At 33.7% G+C, this 15,110-nt stretch overlaps 1 protein-coding gene across 11 annotated transcripts in view; it reads left to right on the forward strand.

Moving 5' to 3' along the window:
- nrm (neuromusculin) overlaps positions 1–15,110 on the forward strand; it is a 326,404-nt gene that overhangs the window by 294,863 nt on the left and 16,431 nt on the right. For 4 of the 11 annotated variants that reach the window (XM_089091975.1, XM_089091969.1, XM_089091974.1 and 1 more), the window contains one exon: positions 9,562–9,914. The exons of 1 other annotated variant lie outside the window; for it this stretch is intronic. In XM_089091975.1, coding sequence (XP_088948101.1) covers positions 9,562–9,914 — 353 coding nt within the window. Of the gene's footprint in view, positions 1–2,358; positions 2,535–9,561; positions 9,915–15,110 lie in introns of those variants that run through there. 6 more of the 11 variants (XM_089091978.1, XM_089091971.1, XM_089091972.1 and 3 more) reach the window with 3 other exon arrangements.

The raw sequence follows: 15,110 nt of genomic DNA on the forward strand, positions 1-15,110 counted from the left end.
TTCTAGCAAGAACGTCGCCATTAAAGAAAGTAGGTATCTTTTAAGTGCTGGTTAATGCATATGGCCTATCGCCCGGTTACCTCAAACCCCATTAAACAACAAATACTGTTTCTTCGGCGATTTAAAATCGGTTGATAGGGGTTAAAACTTCTAGGGCCAGTAGTAGTGTGGTACCTGGTGACTTCATAAAAAAGGCAGAAAATATCAAAGGAAATTAGGTATTTGATAAGAATAGTATGCAGTGCAATTAAAGCTCAAATTTCACTACATATGATAATTAATCAAAATTTTTTGATTTTCAAGAAATATTTAAACTGCAAATACAATCTGCACAAAGTTAGCATTGGTTAACCTGAAAAAAATCCTTGTAGACTAGCAGGTTAGTTGACTTTAAGATTTTGCTCCTACTTGGGGAAAATTCTGTGTTATTTATCCTATTCTGTATTTTTAAGTACCTGGAAAGGTAAGTACACAGAAGGTTTGGGTCAAGAAAAGCTGCCAAGCGCTAAATGGTGCAAGACGGTGCCAAACGCTTGATTTTTGACGCTAAAATAATCTTCCAGTCATTTAACTTTCCCCATACTCCTTGGTCGACATTGTTGTTGTCGAGCTTTCAGTATTAAGAATATATTGGATTTATTAAGAAAAGAAAATTCATTTTACGGGTAGAAAGTAGCAGAACACAACCAGTCATCAATGAACATGAATTAAAAAGACTATTCAAGAAAAGAAAGCCAAAATATAATCTGAAATTAAAAAAAGCAAGACAAAATCCAATAAAAAAACAAAAACATCAAAAAGGTCACATCGCATGAGCATCATTGAAGATGAAAAGTTGCAAAAAAAAAAATAAAAATAAGATTAAATAAATCACCAGCATTCAATTTAATTAACAAAAATTCAACTTAACCACAAATATGATAATGCAACCCAATATCAAATGGGATAATTGTTTGTGTGCATAATTTTTGGTGAGAAGAGTTCAAGGATTTTGATGGTAAATTTTGATGGTAATTGTGATGGTAAATTTGCCCTCAGGTGATTTTGATGATAAATTTGCCCTTGGAGGAAATCTTCTTTTGGGATTGTGAGTGACTATGAAACCATCTCTCTGTTACACTGTATCTATTGAACTTCTTTTAAATTGCATTCAATCATAAAATTGAATCAAAACCAGAAACATTGGAGGCCAATGCTGCTATCCAAAACAGGAAAAGGGTAAAAAAGGAGTTTTTTTTCTTCTCAGGATTATAACGATTAAGACCACAATCTATTCGCTACACATCGTCTAATAAACCTCTTTCAATAGTAATTTTTATGTTTAAAAATCCCCAAAAATTGTGTTTTTAGAACAATACTGTTGTCCCATGTAGACAGCTTATAAAAAAAAGAAAAAGAAAAAACATTTTTTGTCTAAAACGGCTGAAGAGCCTAGCTGGGTCTGGGGAGCCGTTGACTAGAAAACGTCCCACGTTTGTTTAGGCATACACAAAACAAAAATAGACAATATAACATAAATAAACGTGGATAATACTAAATGGAAAGCAAAACCAAAGACTTTGGCTAAGCTGTAACTCGAAATTAAAAAGGTTCACTAATTCCTGGTAAGGTATCTTTCTAATTTGCCGGTTTTCTCCGATTTATAGTTAAGAACTGTTTTTTTTTTTCAACGATTAAAAAAAGTATTTGAACATCCATTTAGCCTATGATAGTTGACGTATAAATTGTATTTCCATAATTTGGTGATGAAATAAAACATGACAGCATTAAAATTAGCGCTGTCGTTTTATGACATAGAACTGATTACCAGTTGCTAATTTTTGCTGAAATTTCGCTCGATTCCTTTAATCTATTATCGTGCATCTCCAATCTGTCCTCAATCCGTTTTCGTCTATCTAGAATGGTTGTCCACATAATATGATATTATTTTCTAAATGTTTCATTGTTCTATCTAAAACTAAAAAATAATTGGGAATTAAGATATCGATTTCATTTCCCACTTAGCTAGCATTTAATAACATTTAAAAAAACGAATTACATTTCTAAGTTTTTTTTGCTTCTATAATTTTTTTTTCTGTATAACTTAAATACCTTTTGAGCCACCACAGTCCAATTATTAATATGGTTAAAAACCATCGTTTCCATCTCAATAGAATGAGCCTGCTTAATGTCTTAAATTATTACTTATGTGTTTTCTTCCAATTTTTGTCCACAGTAATAAATAGTAACTGTCCCTGTCATTTGCCAATTTATCCACTTTAACCAATCAAAGTGTTGTTTAATTAATATTTTTTCATTTTGTGTTAGGCTCTCGCCATCCCTACTAATATCCCTTTCATGCTTCCTCTTTCCTCCTAGTTATGCTTCAGCAACCCAATGGGGGCAAGCAGGGGCGGAACAGCAGTATGCACCGTCCTCTATCGTCTTAAATGGACAGTCAGCAACGCTCCCGCTACCCCTTAAAGGTAACGCTGGCCAATGGCATGCTGGCTTGAGTATTAACATCGTGCAACAGTATCCTGGGCTTAACCGAGGTAGAGCATGATTTCCCCAAAAAACAATCCATTACGCTTTGCATGTTCGTTCCTATGTCAATGTCTCATCTTAAAGTTGTCATTTATATTACGGCTAGCCAAAGAACATGTCGAACAACAGACATAAGGAGGAACAGAAAAAGTAACGTGTGCTCTTCTGTGAGACGGGATAAAAATGGTTTACATGGCTTCCCCCAAAATTCTAAATATCTCCTCCCCCTCCTCCCTCCCCTCCCCATCCTCTCCTTCACCTCTCCCCCCCTACGAAAATAATTGTTTGATAAGCTCCAACTCGACTCCTGAGCTATGAGACGAAACAGGGCATACTTATTGGACCCCTTCTATAACTTGTCTTCTTTCCATGAAATGAAATTCAATGAACTAATTTTAATGAAACTTGTTGACAGTCTCTATAATGAGGTATAGCCGCTTTTCTTTAATAAGAAAAATAACATACTATCCTGTTAGCATCCCGATACAGCTGACTGAGCTGACCAACTGATTTGATCTTGACTTTCCAGGGAAACTGGTGCTGCTCAGAGTATGGTATAAACAGCATCACTTTCATAGTTTTTAGACTAGCTATTGGTTGGCTGAATTTCACCGAAACTTTAAATTATATACTCTAGGTTTTTACATTTCTCCAGACTCCTATAGTGAATGTTCTTCATTTGCTAAAACGATCTGGACTTTAGCTCCCTTATTTTTAAACTTGTAATTGGACAGAAGAAACGGAAAGAGCTTGCTTTGTCGTCATTTAGCATTATTTGTATATTGTCAGATGGACTTCTGTCTGCTCAAATGATAATCGGTATAAAAGGCTGCTGTAAAATATCAAGGACTTTCGATTGCTACAAACACCGACTGACTACCAGCCACCTTATGCCACCAGCTTTAACAACACTTCAAAGTAAACTATACCAGTTTTCCGACTAAAATTGTACAGCCTGAGGACAATTTGTACCTTCTGAACAGCTGGTTTAAAATTTGCCACAACGAGAAGAAAGTTTTCAACAAATTAAAACTGGAACAGATATCCGAGTAAGAAAGCAAGTAAAACCCGAAATGTAGAGGGAAATATATATCGTACCGAAAATTTTTTCAAATACACTTCGTTGTACTAAATTGTAACTACTAATACTCTAACTTGTACCAAAAACGGAATAATTCTACCGCGTTGGAAACGCTATATGTCACCATCCCTAGATGTATACGCTGGTAAATACAACGCTCAACCGAACAGTACGTCACCATTTTCTGGCTCACCATTGGCCGTCAAAATAGACAAGTGCACATGCATTTTGCCTGTGGGAAATCTAAATCATCTCTAGTTTCTCAATATAATTTTGTCGATATTTATAGTGTTGCTAAATCAAAGTCCTTGTAGAAGACAAACACTTATCAGGCAAACATAGAAAGCCGGCTTAATACAAAATACTAATGTTGCTAACTTCACAAAACAGGTTTTAGCATAATATTTTATGTACATAATACTACCTCTGAAAAACTTTAACAGAGCCTAGATACTAAGCCCCTTAGCTGTTTCATGCCAGACTGTTTTGTTTAAACTAAAATTTTTACTGATTATAAATGCGAATATAGTACAACAGTAATTTTGGACTTATTGGCACTGAAATGTTAAAAGAAAGAAGCTGAAAAGGGGATACTTAAAGAGATTAGAAGATGCTTTTCGAGGGTAGTAAAACATCGTACTACCCTCGAAAAAAAATCCACGTATATAAGGCTATAATTCGATTATTAATTGGCATATTACATGGTTAAAGTACGTATTGATTCAGTATTCTTAACGTAAAACTGAACATAATAGCGATAATAATGATGAACATCGTTATTTTTCTTATATTATGTGTTTCTTATATTTAAGAAACAATTTACAACTAGAGATTAAGAAATCAATACGAAAAAAAAAGTATAATTTGAAAGTTTTTTTGTAAGGAGAATTTCAAGAATTTTAGTACATTCATTAATACTAATCAATCAATCAATCAATTTATCTAAAGAAAACACCAAAAAATTACAAGGCTTAGGGTTCCACAAAGACTCTTTGGCTTGTGAGAGTGAGAGAATAAACATCACTTCAAATAATATCACTAAAAACAAACAGAATGACAAAAAAGGGATGGAAGGAGAAAAAAAAACAACAAAAAAACAAAACAACAAACCATACATGATTATATAAAAAAAACAATCATTTGTTAAGATACATTAGCAAAATAAATAAATAAAGGAGATAGAAAAGAGAATATAATGGACTGGAAAGAAAATCAAACAACAACAATAAAAATTACCATGTCAATTAAAACAAGATGTTCATTAACAGTTATAAAATATCTATCATTATTATAAATGATAATTTCTTGAATTTGAATCCTGAAAACGAAATGAATAACCGTCTACTATGCCCATTACGCAACATGACTGCAGGCTCCTTTAAGGGTTGTATGCTCCTCCAGCAAGTACTCCGAACTCGACGGATGTATCTTTAGTTTTTCAACCTCATAACTATTTCCTAGTATTTCAGTTAAGTAAATGAATTATTTTATCCAATTATGAAAAATATACTACTACTACTACCCCTAACAACTCACCACAGCGGTAAGCCACCTGAGGCCAACAGAGCTACGCTACTCCTCCATACCAATCTATTCGAAGCCTCCTTCTTTACACCCTCCCAGGAAATTCCCATTTCCTTTAAATCTTTCTTTATGACATCCTCCCTCCCCAGACGAGGACCGCCTGATTTCCGTTTAGCCCTAGACGGTTGGCCGAAAAGGACAACCTTTGGCAATCTGTCATCCTTCATCCACAGAACGTGCCCTAGCCATCGCAACCTTTCTTTTATTATAGCCCTAGAAACCGGGATTGAACCACATTTTTCATACAGCCTACTGTTTGAAAGAAGGTCAGTCAGCTGGGTACCCAGAACAATCTGTATGCAATTTCTCTGGAAAACATGTACCAAATCTTAATTCGCTTTTCGGAGCTCCCATGCCTCAGGTCTATATGACCGTCATCCCTGCAGCTTCCAATATTCTACTCTGAGTTTGCAGACTTATCTTCCTATTCTTCCAAACTTTTTTTTAACTGTGAAAAAAAAAATCCTAAGCCTTGGATATTCTACTTTTAACATCTTCACTGCTCCCACAATCTTTTCTAATAATACTACCAAGGTAAGTGAAGCTGCCCACCCGATCAATCTTTTCGTTACCCAACGTAACCTTTTTCATCTTCACTTATTCCTAGCCTTAGTGACTTAATCTGCTTAACATTAATTTTCAAGCCTATTCTAGTACCCTGAACTCCCAAAACCTTTAAAAGTTCATTCATTTTGCTCAAACTTTCATCTAGGATGCTTAAATCATCAGCACAATCTAAGTCCATGAGAGTTTATTCCTCCCCATTTGATTCCGTGGTCTCCCATTGTCTTTCAAGACAAGTCCATCAAGAAAGTCCCTAAGTCCATCAAGATGATCCATATAAAGGGGGATAGATCACAAACCTGCTTAAATTCTGATTTCGTACAAAACGAGCTGCTAACCTCATTTCCTACCTCAACCACAGCAGCGTTATCCTCGTACATAAAACTAATCACTTTAATGTATTTGCCTGGTATACCATACCAGGCTAAGGATACCATACAAGGATAAGACCCTTTCTAAAGCTCTTCTATCAACAGAATCGAACACTTGCTCATAATCTATAAAACTGAGGACCGAAGGTGTGTGACAACTCAGGCACTTCTCAATTATTAACCTAAGGATGAAAATTTGGTCGGCACATCCTCTACCTTTTCTAAAACCGCACTGTTCTTCTCTTAAAACTTTGGGTACAACATCTCTCAGTCTAAAAAGTATCATATTACTAAGTAATTTGCTACATACAGAGACCAGACTTATGCCTCAATAATTACCACACTTACTCTTATCACCTTTTTTTATACCGTGGCTTAATTAAAGTTTTTCTAAAATCGTTAGGTACTTCCCCTTTCTCAAAAATCGCATTTATAATCTTCAGTAACTTATTTCTAACCTCAGAGCCACCATATTTAAGAAACTCATTTATCACAATATCAGCACCTGGAGCTCAGGGGTGTCCTGAGGCTCATTTTATTTGGGGGGGGGGGGGGAGGCGATCTTCGTAAATTTTACCGAATCGCTACCTGATTTATGCCAAATTTTCTGCAGAAATCAAGAATGTTGCTATATTTCGGCCGATTTTGCAAAATTTCTACACGAAATTTTCACCTTTGGCGAAAATTTTACCGATTTAAAAAAAAAGTTGGGGGGGGGGGAGGGCGCCCCCCCGGGTACCCCTTCTGGAGCCCTATTATTTTTTAATCCTTTTAGAACTGTCACTAATTCTTCCTCACAAAACAAATCTTCCTTCACATCCAAGGCATCACAAACTTTTTCATTTTCCTCTATATCTTTTCCTGCAGCTGTATCTTCTTTAGGACATTCTCAAAATGTTCTGCCCATCTCTCTTTAACTCTTTCCTCATCACTAATTATGGCCCCGTTCCTATCTTTAACTGGGAAAAGACCGGATTGACTACTCCCTCTCAATTTATTAACATGCCAGTACAATATTTTACTATTATGTCATCTAGCTGCATCTTCCAGATCCTCGGCAATTTTATCATGGCCTCCACTTCACACCTCATTAGTCCATATTTCAATGCTTTCTCCACTTTCTTTATATTCCTTTTGTTTTCATATGATCTATCACTCAGATAATTTTTGTACAAGCCCCCTCTCTTGTATATTAAATTTAAAGTTTTTCCACAAATATTCCTAGCTGCAGTCCTAACTTTCTTCCCTAAGGCACCATCAGCAACTTCAAAAATTGTTTTCTAAAATTATTCCAACTGTCTTCCACATTGTCAAATTTAACACTCTTAAGTTTAGTATTCAACTGTTCCTGGAAAGTTTCTCTCAAATTCTCATCCTGGAGTCTACCAACATCATAACTTCCCGAGAGGTAGTTACCCTTCTTAAGTTTTAGCTTTGAATTAATCCTAGACATTACTAGACACTACTCCCTGTCTATGTACCCCATCCTTCCTGCCTGAGTAAACAAATTCAATATCTCCTAATTTCATGCTTCCTACCCCTGGGATATGAATTTCTGAAACTCCTAATAAGTCCAGTTCGAATCGTTTGAATTCGTCAGTCAAAACGTCGATACGATAATCGTTTTTTAATGTTGTAACATTCGAAGTTCCAATTTTCATGTTCTTTAAATCATTGATATAACTTTGGCCTCAGGAAAAGCAATGATCCCGGATACCAGTGCAGGACGGGGATCAACATATCTTCTCAAGTCTACACCGAAGTGCTTAAGCCGGCTTAGAACCGGATGGCAAGAAGTCCCTGGGACCTGCACTATGAAAGAAGGCTTTGTGCAATCCTAAGCTCAATTTGGTCACAACATGGTTTTCAGCACTTGGCGATGCTTTTCTATCAACAAGAGTCCAAATCCTGCACAGACAGTCTCAAGCCTATTACCTCCGATTATTTATATATTCATACCTACAAATATTATGCTACTACGGGGAGGCAACCCATAGTGGATAAATTGTCTAGGAAGAGGTTTTTCAGTCCGAAAACCCCCGTCAAAACAGACCAAGCCCAGAAGAATTATCCATTACTCAGAATCCCGTGGGAATGCTGTGTCATGAAAAATCAATGCTTTCAAAACCGAATGCTGTATTATGAAAAATCAATTAATTTAGAATAGTTCAATGCCTTAACTAATTTAAGATAATTAGTTCAATTAAGTAATTTAATTAATTAATTTTATGTGTTACTATAATTAATTGCATTCCTGTGAGAATTTATGGTATTTAATTTTCAAGTTGATAAAAATACGAGCCCAAACTCTCCAAATCAGAATCAGATTTGTATTTGATCTTGGGGGTGGTCATGTGGTCATTTATTCAAAATCACAGAATTAGTTTGAAAAATATTATTTAAAAATATTATTATTCAATTTTATTATTTTATTATTCATTATTATTATATTAAAATATCATTATTCAAATTCAACAATTTTACTTCTCATTAATTATATAAATTATTTTTGATAATCTTGCAAATATAGTAATTGGAAAGTAATTTTCTAGAATAAAATATCTTATTGTAATACAAGCCATAAGCAAAATTTTTTTATTGCAAATTATTTTACTCTGGTTTAATGGCATAAGGAATATTACCAAAATCCTAAGCATTATCAGTTACGTAGACCTAAGCCAATTTTACATTCTATATGTGAATATCTATCCTAAGCTCTTAAGGTACGTTACGCTAGGTATAGCCTTTCAAGCTTAAACAAGTCCTTCCATACTACGCTAGCATAGGAAAATATTTAAGGTGATTTAATCATGGTCTAACCTCCCTTAAGAAAAGTAGTGGGAAAGTAAAAATGTTGAATGAAGATGGAGATACAAGCTTTGATCAAACATGATAGTCTTTCTAGGAAAAGTTCGTTTGAAAAGTTATTTAAAAAAAATTTACTAATTTTTCATCCTACAATTTTCGTTTCGTTGCTACTAAGTTTACTTTCTAATTATGTGTCATAAGCTTATGTATAGCTATATTATTTATAGAACTCAAACGTGCTTGGAATTGCCTATGAAACGGACAACATTTATGTTTGGGCAATAATTTACGTTTATAAATATAAAATAACTAAAATTTAAGTTTTAATATAAAAATAAAATTTATAATTTTTAATATAAAAATTAAAATATGATTAAAATTAAAAATTAAAATAAAATTAAAAATTAAATATGAATATTAAAGTATTAAGTTTATAAATCTAAATTGATAGACTTGATTGGTTCGAATCTTAAGTTTCTGTTCTGGAGATTTTAAATAATACGATTTTGTCTCTAAAATAAAATCCGAATCTAAGCTTCTGACTTCAAAACTTTATGGTCTGCTTATGTTTGCTTTTGTCATAAAAATGCTTCTGTTTGCTTATGTTTTGTCACTTTTTGCATGAAGTCCTGACGGTGTCTCTGCTTTGTCAACGTCCTCGCATGCCCTTGCACAAACTCACAAATGGCCTGTTAAACCAGGAGTCCATGTCCATGTTAATGGTTTGCACACACTTGGCACATCGAACCCTGTTTCTGGATTTACTTATGGAGCTGCCTCCTCTTCCGATAGTGGTAGCGAAAAGGGGAGTAGAAAGGTGCAGAGACCGGTAGCTTCTAGCTCTCCATTGATTTTATCGGCAAAAGAGTTAAAGCAGGACATCAGCGCTGGTCGCTCCGTCCGTAAATCTAAACGAAATTCGCGGGGATCACAGACACATTTATTTCCCAATTCTGAGTCGTTAGACGCTGACATCTCTGGTAAGATATATATCCTTTCTCATCATTTAAATAAAAAAATATTCTTCGATCCAAGAAAAAATGTATATTACTTGTGCTGATTAAACCGAAAAAAGCAATTTGTTTTAAACAGAAAATATTTAAATTTTACGAAAATTGTTGTAGAAGAACAAAAACTTTCCTTGTCACGGGGAGGCAATTACATAACCATTAATGTTAATCCACCCAGGGTATTTGGACAGATAATAAATGTACTAAAATTTGTTTTCGCTAAAAAAAAAAAATTAGCAACCCATTTTAACTGTTTTTTACATATTCCTTCTATTTTCCTAATCTAAAGAGAAAAATTCTTATAATATTACAGCTGGGTATGCTAGAAATTAATAATAACAAAAAGAAAAAAACTGAACCGGGAGGAGTTGCCATATGAGGCAGTGGCGGATCCAGGGGGAGGGTGGGGGGCGCGTGCCCCCTAACGTCATCTAAAGTAGTGTAATTTACTTAATTACGCAAGTTTTCGTTAATTAATCTTGCTCCTAACGCAAGTTTATCGGATCAACCTATTTTGCGCCCCCCCCCTCTAAAAAAATCCTGGATCCGCCCCTGATATGAGCTTGAAGGGGAGCTATTATGCCTGGAAGAAGAGACAAAATAAATAGTCTATATCTTTTCAAATTCACTTAAGTTTGATCTACCATTTATTGCTAAAAGGTATATAAACTGGGTATGAAAGTAATAATAATGAAAAGAAAGCAGAACGAGCCACGAGGCGGAGCTATGTGAATCTGAAGTTGAACTATTGTCACTAGGAAGAGGGAAAATGAATTTGGGGCTTTTAAATTCAGTTAAGTTTAAACTACCATTTGTTGCTAAAACGTATGCAAAATAAATATATGTTTTTAAATTCGCTGAAGTTTGGCCTACCATTTACTACTAAAAGGTACTTAAATTGTTCTGAGGCCCACATTGCTTACAATTGTAATAGTTACGTTGATATTTCTTGCATGAAGGGTTTCCAGTCAAGGCCGTACTCAGGTTTTTTATTCGGGGGGGGGGGGGTGTTCAATTTTTTTTTTTTTGGGGGGGGGGGGGTACACAAAACCTCAAACAACGCATAAAAGGTTTGTTTATATCCAGTTTTGTTACGTTTTTTGTTACAGTTTTGTGACCCTCCGTCCCTCTTCTTATAGAATTTGGATCGGGTCCTGATCTCCATAATTTATAGTTAAGACATTAATTAATATTTTTGACCAATGTTTAGTTGAGACTCGCTAGCCTATTCTGGTAGGTGTTGGCTAAACCCACCACTCCTGGGGTACAGCCTTGTTGCCAGTCCTTCAACAGGAAGCCCATGCGGTTGAGTTGGTTAATATTATCAAATTAAGAAAAATTGAGGGTTTAATCGGTTAATGTCTCAGAACTTTGTTTGCAGTTGTGCAGTTGTAGTAATAGCAAGTGTCAAATGAAAGAAAAGAAGAAGAAAATTGGGTAAAAAATTGGAAGAAAATAAGGTGAAACTTATGAGACCAAACAGCTTAAAACTGTGTAGCTTTCCTTTGAATATGCAGTTGTCCTTGATAAGTAATAAATTGTTTATTAATTCATATAGTTTCAATCAGACGAAAAGTCTTGTAAAGTTCAAATAATTAGTTTTGGTTATGTCAGTATGGTAACACTGACAAAAAAGTTATATCCCGTTAAAAACTTCATAATTTTGAAACAACCTAAACAAAATCTAAGAAAATCATGATTTTCAGGTATGAATAACCCTTAGGTGGGTCACTAGAGTAGAAAATGTTTTGAGTTTTTTACCCTTGGTTCTTTGAACTTGTGTTTGATACTAACTATTTTTTTAATTTTAATTTTTTTTAACTTTTTTTTTTTAATACAATTTTAACTCTATGCATCAAACGAAAATTTTTTAATCCTGTGAAAGTAAGAAGTTAGACAGAAGAGATTTATGCATAGCAGGACTAAATCTATGGTCATTATCATCCCTCTAATGAAATTATTATTCAATTAATTAACTTTATATTAAAAGATATTTTAAAACAGTGTTTACGGTTTTGAAACTGCCTCAAACTCAAAAACGACTAGCTTGAAAGAGATTAGATATAAAAAACAAAAGCAGCAACTTCAAAACTTAAAATGAACATGAATTATTCCACAACCCCTCAACCCCTCACTCATTATGCTAAAGTTTTTCAGTGCTTTAAAAAAGCTCCTTATTACAATTCAACGGCCCTTGTCTTTCAGGAGTCGTTCTTAAAGAATTGGGACAAAAAGTAAATCTTACGTAAAAAATGAGTGTTTAAGGGGGGAAGGGCCTCCTAAGCTTCACTAAGTTTTACTCTTTAAGTCAAATGACTTAAGAACGCTAACTGACCCCAACTTTAGATTATTAGAATAAAACTAATGAATTTTAGGAAAATAAAATAACGTGATCTACAGACAGGATTGGTGAAATAAAACAAAAGCCTTCATATAACAAGAAGACTTCCATCTGTTAATGTTTTGATGCATGGAAGCTCATGGATTATAAACCCAATCCTGGTGGTCACAACAAAACTTATTTTGTTAGGATTACTATCAATTCTAGACACCAACAGTATTTTCAGTAAACAGGCCTATTGAGGAAATAGACTATGTAACCGCACTGGTAATACAAATACTGGCGTATCATGCTGGCGTATCAAAGATGAAGAACCAAAAAATTCACAGGCTAAAAATTATTATGTTGCTGTTTATTATATGCTGCTGTTTTGTCTTATTGATTATATGTTGCTTAAATTATTATTATTAACTTAACTAGACAAGCAATTCTTAAGCAAACAATTACCGCCATTAAATTTGCTTATGCGTCTGTAGTGTCGAATCACGGACGTTACTCCAGGAAATCCCTTGCATCGATTTATTGTTCAGTGTGCTTACCACACATAACCGACCTCACCGGTGCGTCCCACATGCTGTCAGTGAGAGACACTGCAAACGGCAAAAAGTGCTACTATAAATATGCAAAATTTTCTCTGTACGGTAATTCCCAAGCGTCTTAGGAATTACCGCCTTGAAAAATATGGTCTAAGAGAGCCATCCAAACAACGGTCTAGCTTTCGAAATCATTCAGTGCAAAAAGTTAAATTAGATAGACGACGTTTCTCATCTGCATTTATTTGAATGTCGTGAATTACAATGAGTGTTTTATCTTTATCTTTTTGAAGCTGGTTTCTTTTTCTTTTCTTTTTTCTTTTTGTAGTGTTCCATTATAATCTATTTTTTTAGATGGTGGGTGAATAAATAGTATTATTATTATTATTATTGTTATTGCTAATTTTGTCTTGCTTTTAAAATTAATTTAATTTAATGCTGTTTTGCCTTATTAATTTAATGAAGTAAATTCTTAATTATGTTGCTTATTAATTAAATTATTATACGTTGCTGTTTTGTCTTTATGTTTCTCTATTTTTCACTCTTCTTTTCTTCGTACAGAATGAATAAAAAAATATTTTGTTTGAGATTGAATAAGAATTACTGCGTCATCGAATTAATTAAATTTGCTGAATGGGAGACGATACTAAATAAAATCGTTTAAAACCCCCATTAGAAATGTATATCTCCTGCAGTTTCTAATAAAATCTATCACGATATGGAATTTCATGAGATGTTATTATCTATAGAGCTTTCAAAAGTTTTTCGTTAAATTCTATTCTAATAAGGCTTCTGCTGCACTATCCATTCAAGAAAGTGCTATAAAATTACTGATAATATCATTTTTTTTTTATTGATTGTGGTAATGAAGAAGGCGGTATACTAAAAGCATAAATTTGAAAGGAAAGCAGAAAAAACGAAAAAAAAGGTGCTTTGAGTCTTTTGGCCACCGCTAGCCTCCATAGGAAAGGTTTGGGAATTAAAGATACTGCTAAAAATTCCAAGATATCAAAATCTGAATTTTCTCACCACTCCTATGAGTAAAAAAGAAGATATAAAAAATTTCAGAAAAAATAAAACCTCTGGGAATTATGAGAACCGAAATATTATCTAGTTTAATGGGCTGAAAATTCTAAGTTTTTAAAAACTTTGTTGCCTTTTTTCGTTATTTTTGTGGGAGTGGGTTTTTTATATAAAAAATATTAGTCATTGTTTTTCACCATATTAATTTTAATAATATTACCACCTGTATTTTAAATATTTTAACTTTTAGATTTATCTAAAATAATGATGTTTGAAAAGGGTTTAAATTTTTTTTTTATTTCCAATATTTTTGAAGCTTTGGCTGGTTTTTGATAAGAAAAAGAAAACCAAATAAAGTACAGGACAAAGACTAAACCAATGGATCCACGCTGAGTTTAAGAATGTAGGGTGGGAATTTCAAAGTATCAAACAAAAATTTCATAATATGCGTTACAGGTTGTCCCAACTTGCCCCTCCCCCCAACTGAAATTTATTTTCAACAAAAATCTGGTTAAATCTAAGATAAGACTACATAATTCAAGCATCCAGAGAAACGGATCAGTTTTCTTTAGTATATCTTTGCCTTTATGGTACTGTATGCTTCATTTTTCATTTTTCACTATCCTTTTCACTTGATTTGGGATAACTGGTTCCAGCTTTGCGCCCTTCCCCAAGAATTTGACGAAATTACGCCACTGAATATGTATATATTTATGTATTTTTTCTCAAAAACGGCTTAATATATTTTCGGGAAAATTAACATGCTGGGATAATCTGGCCTTAAAAAACGATCTAGATTGGTCAAAAGTAAAATTTCTTAGAGCCTCAATTATAGAAAAAAAAATATGTGAGTGACGTCATTTTTATATACATCAGTATTGCAATGACGGCAATGACGTTGTCACACTTGTAAGGCCTAAAAATCGAAAATTTGCAATTATTACAAATGATGATTCTCTATTTTGACAAGGCATTACAACATTTCAAAAACCTTCAAAAAGAAAATCAAAAGTTTGAAGCTTAGTAGAAATCGTTGTTAGAAATTGGACCTGCCTTAATCATCAAATATATTTGAAAAGACGTTGTATGAAAAGACATTAAATAAATGTCTTTTAAGAGCAAGAAGCTGGTTGTTGCAAATATATTTTAACAAGGGATTGCAACAATTAAAATATATATATATATATATATATATATATATATATATATATATATATATATGTATATATATATAAATGTCTTTTAAGAGCAAGAAACTGGTTGTTGCAA

Source organism: Artemia sp. Qi Xiang Cuo, chromosome 7 (genome assembly GCF_049724085.1).
Source record: "Artemia sp. Qi Xiang Cuo chromosome 7, ASM4972408v1, whole genome shotgun sequence".
Lineage (NCBI taxonomy): Eukaryota > Metazoa > Arthropoda > Branchiopoda > Anostraca > Artemiidae > Artemia > Artemia sp. Qi Xiang Cuo.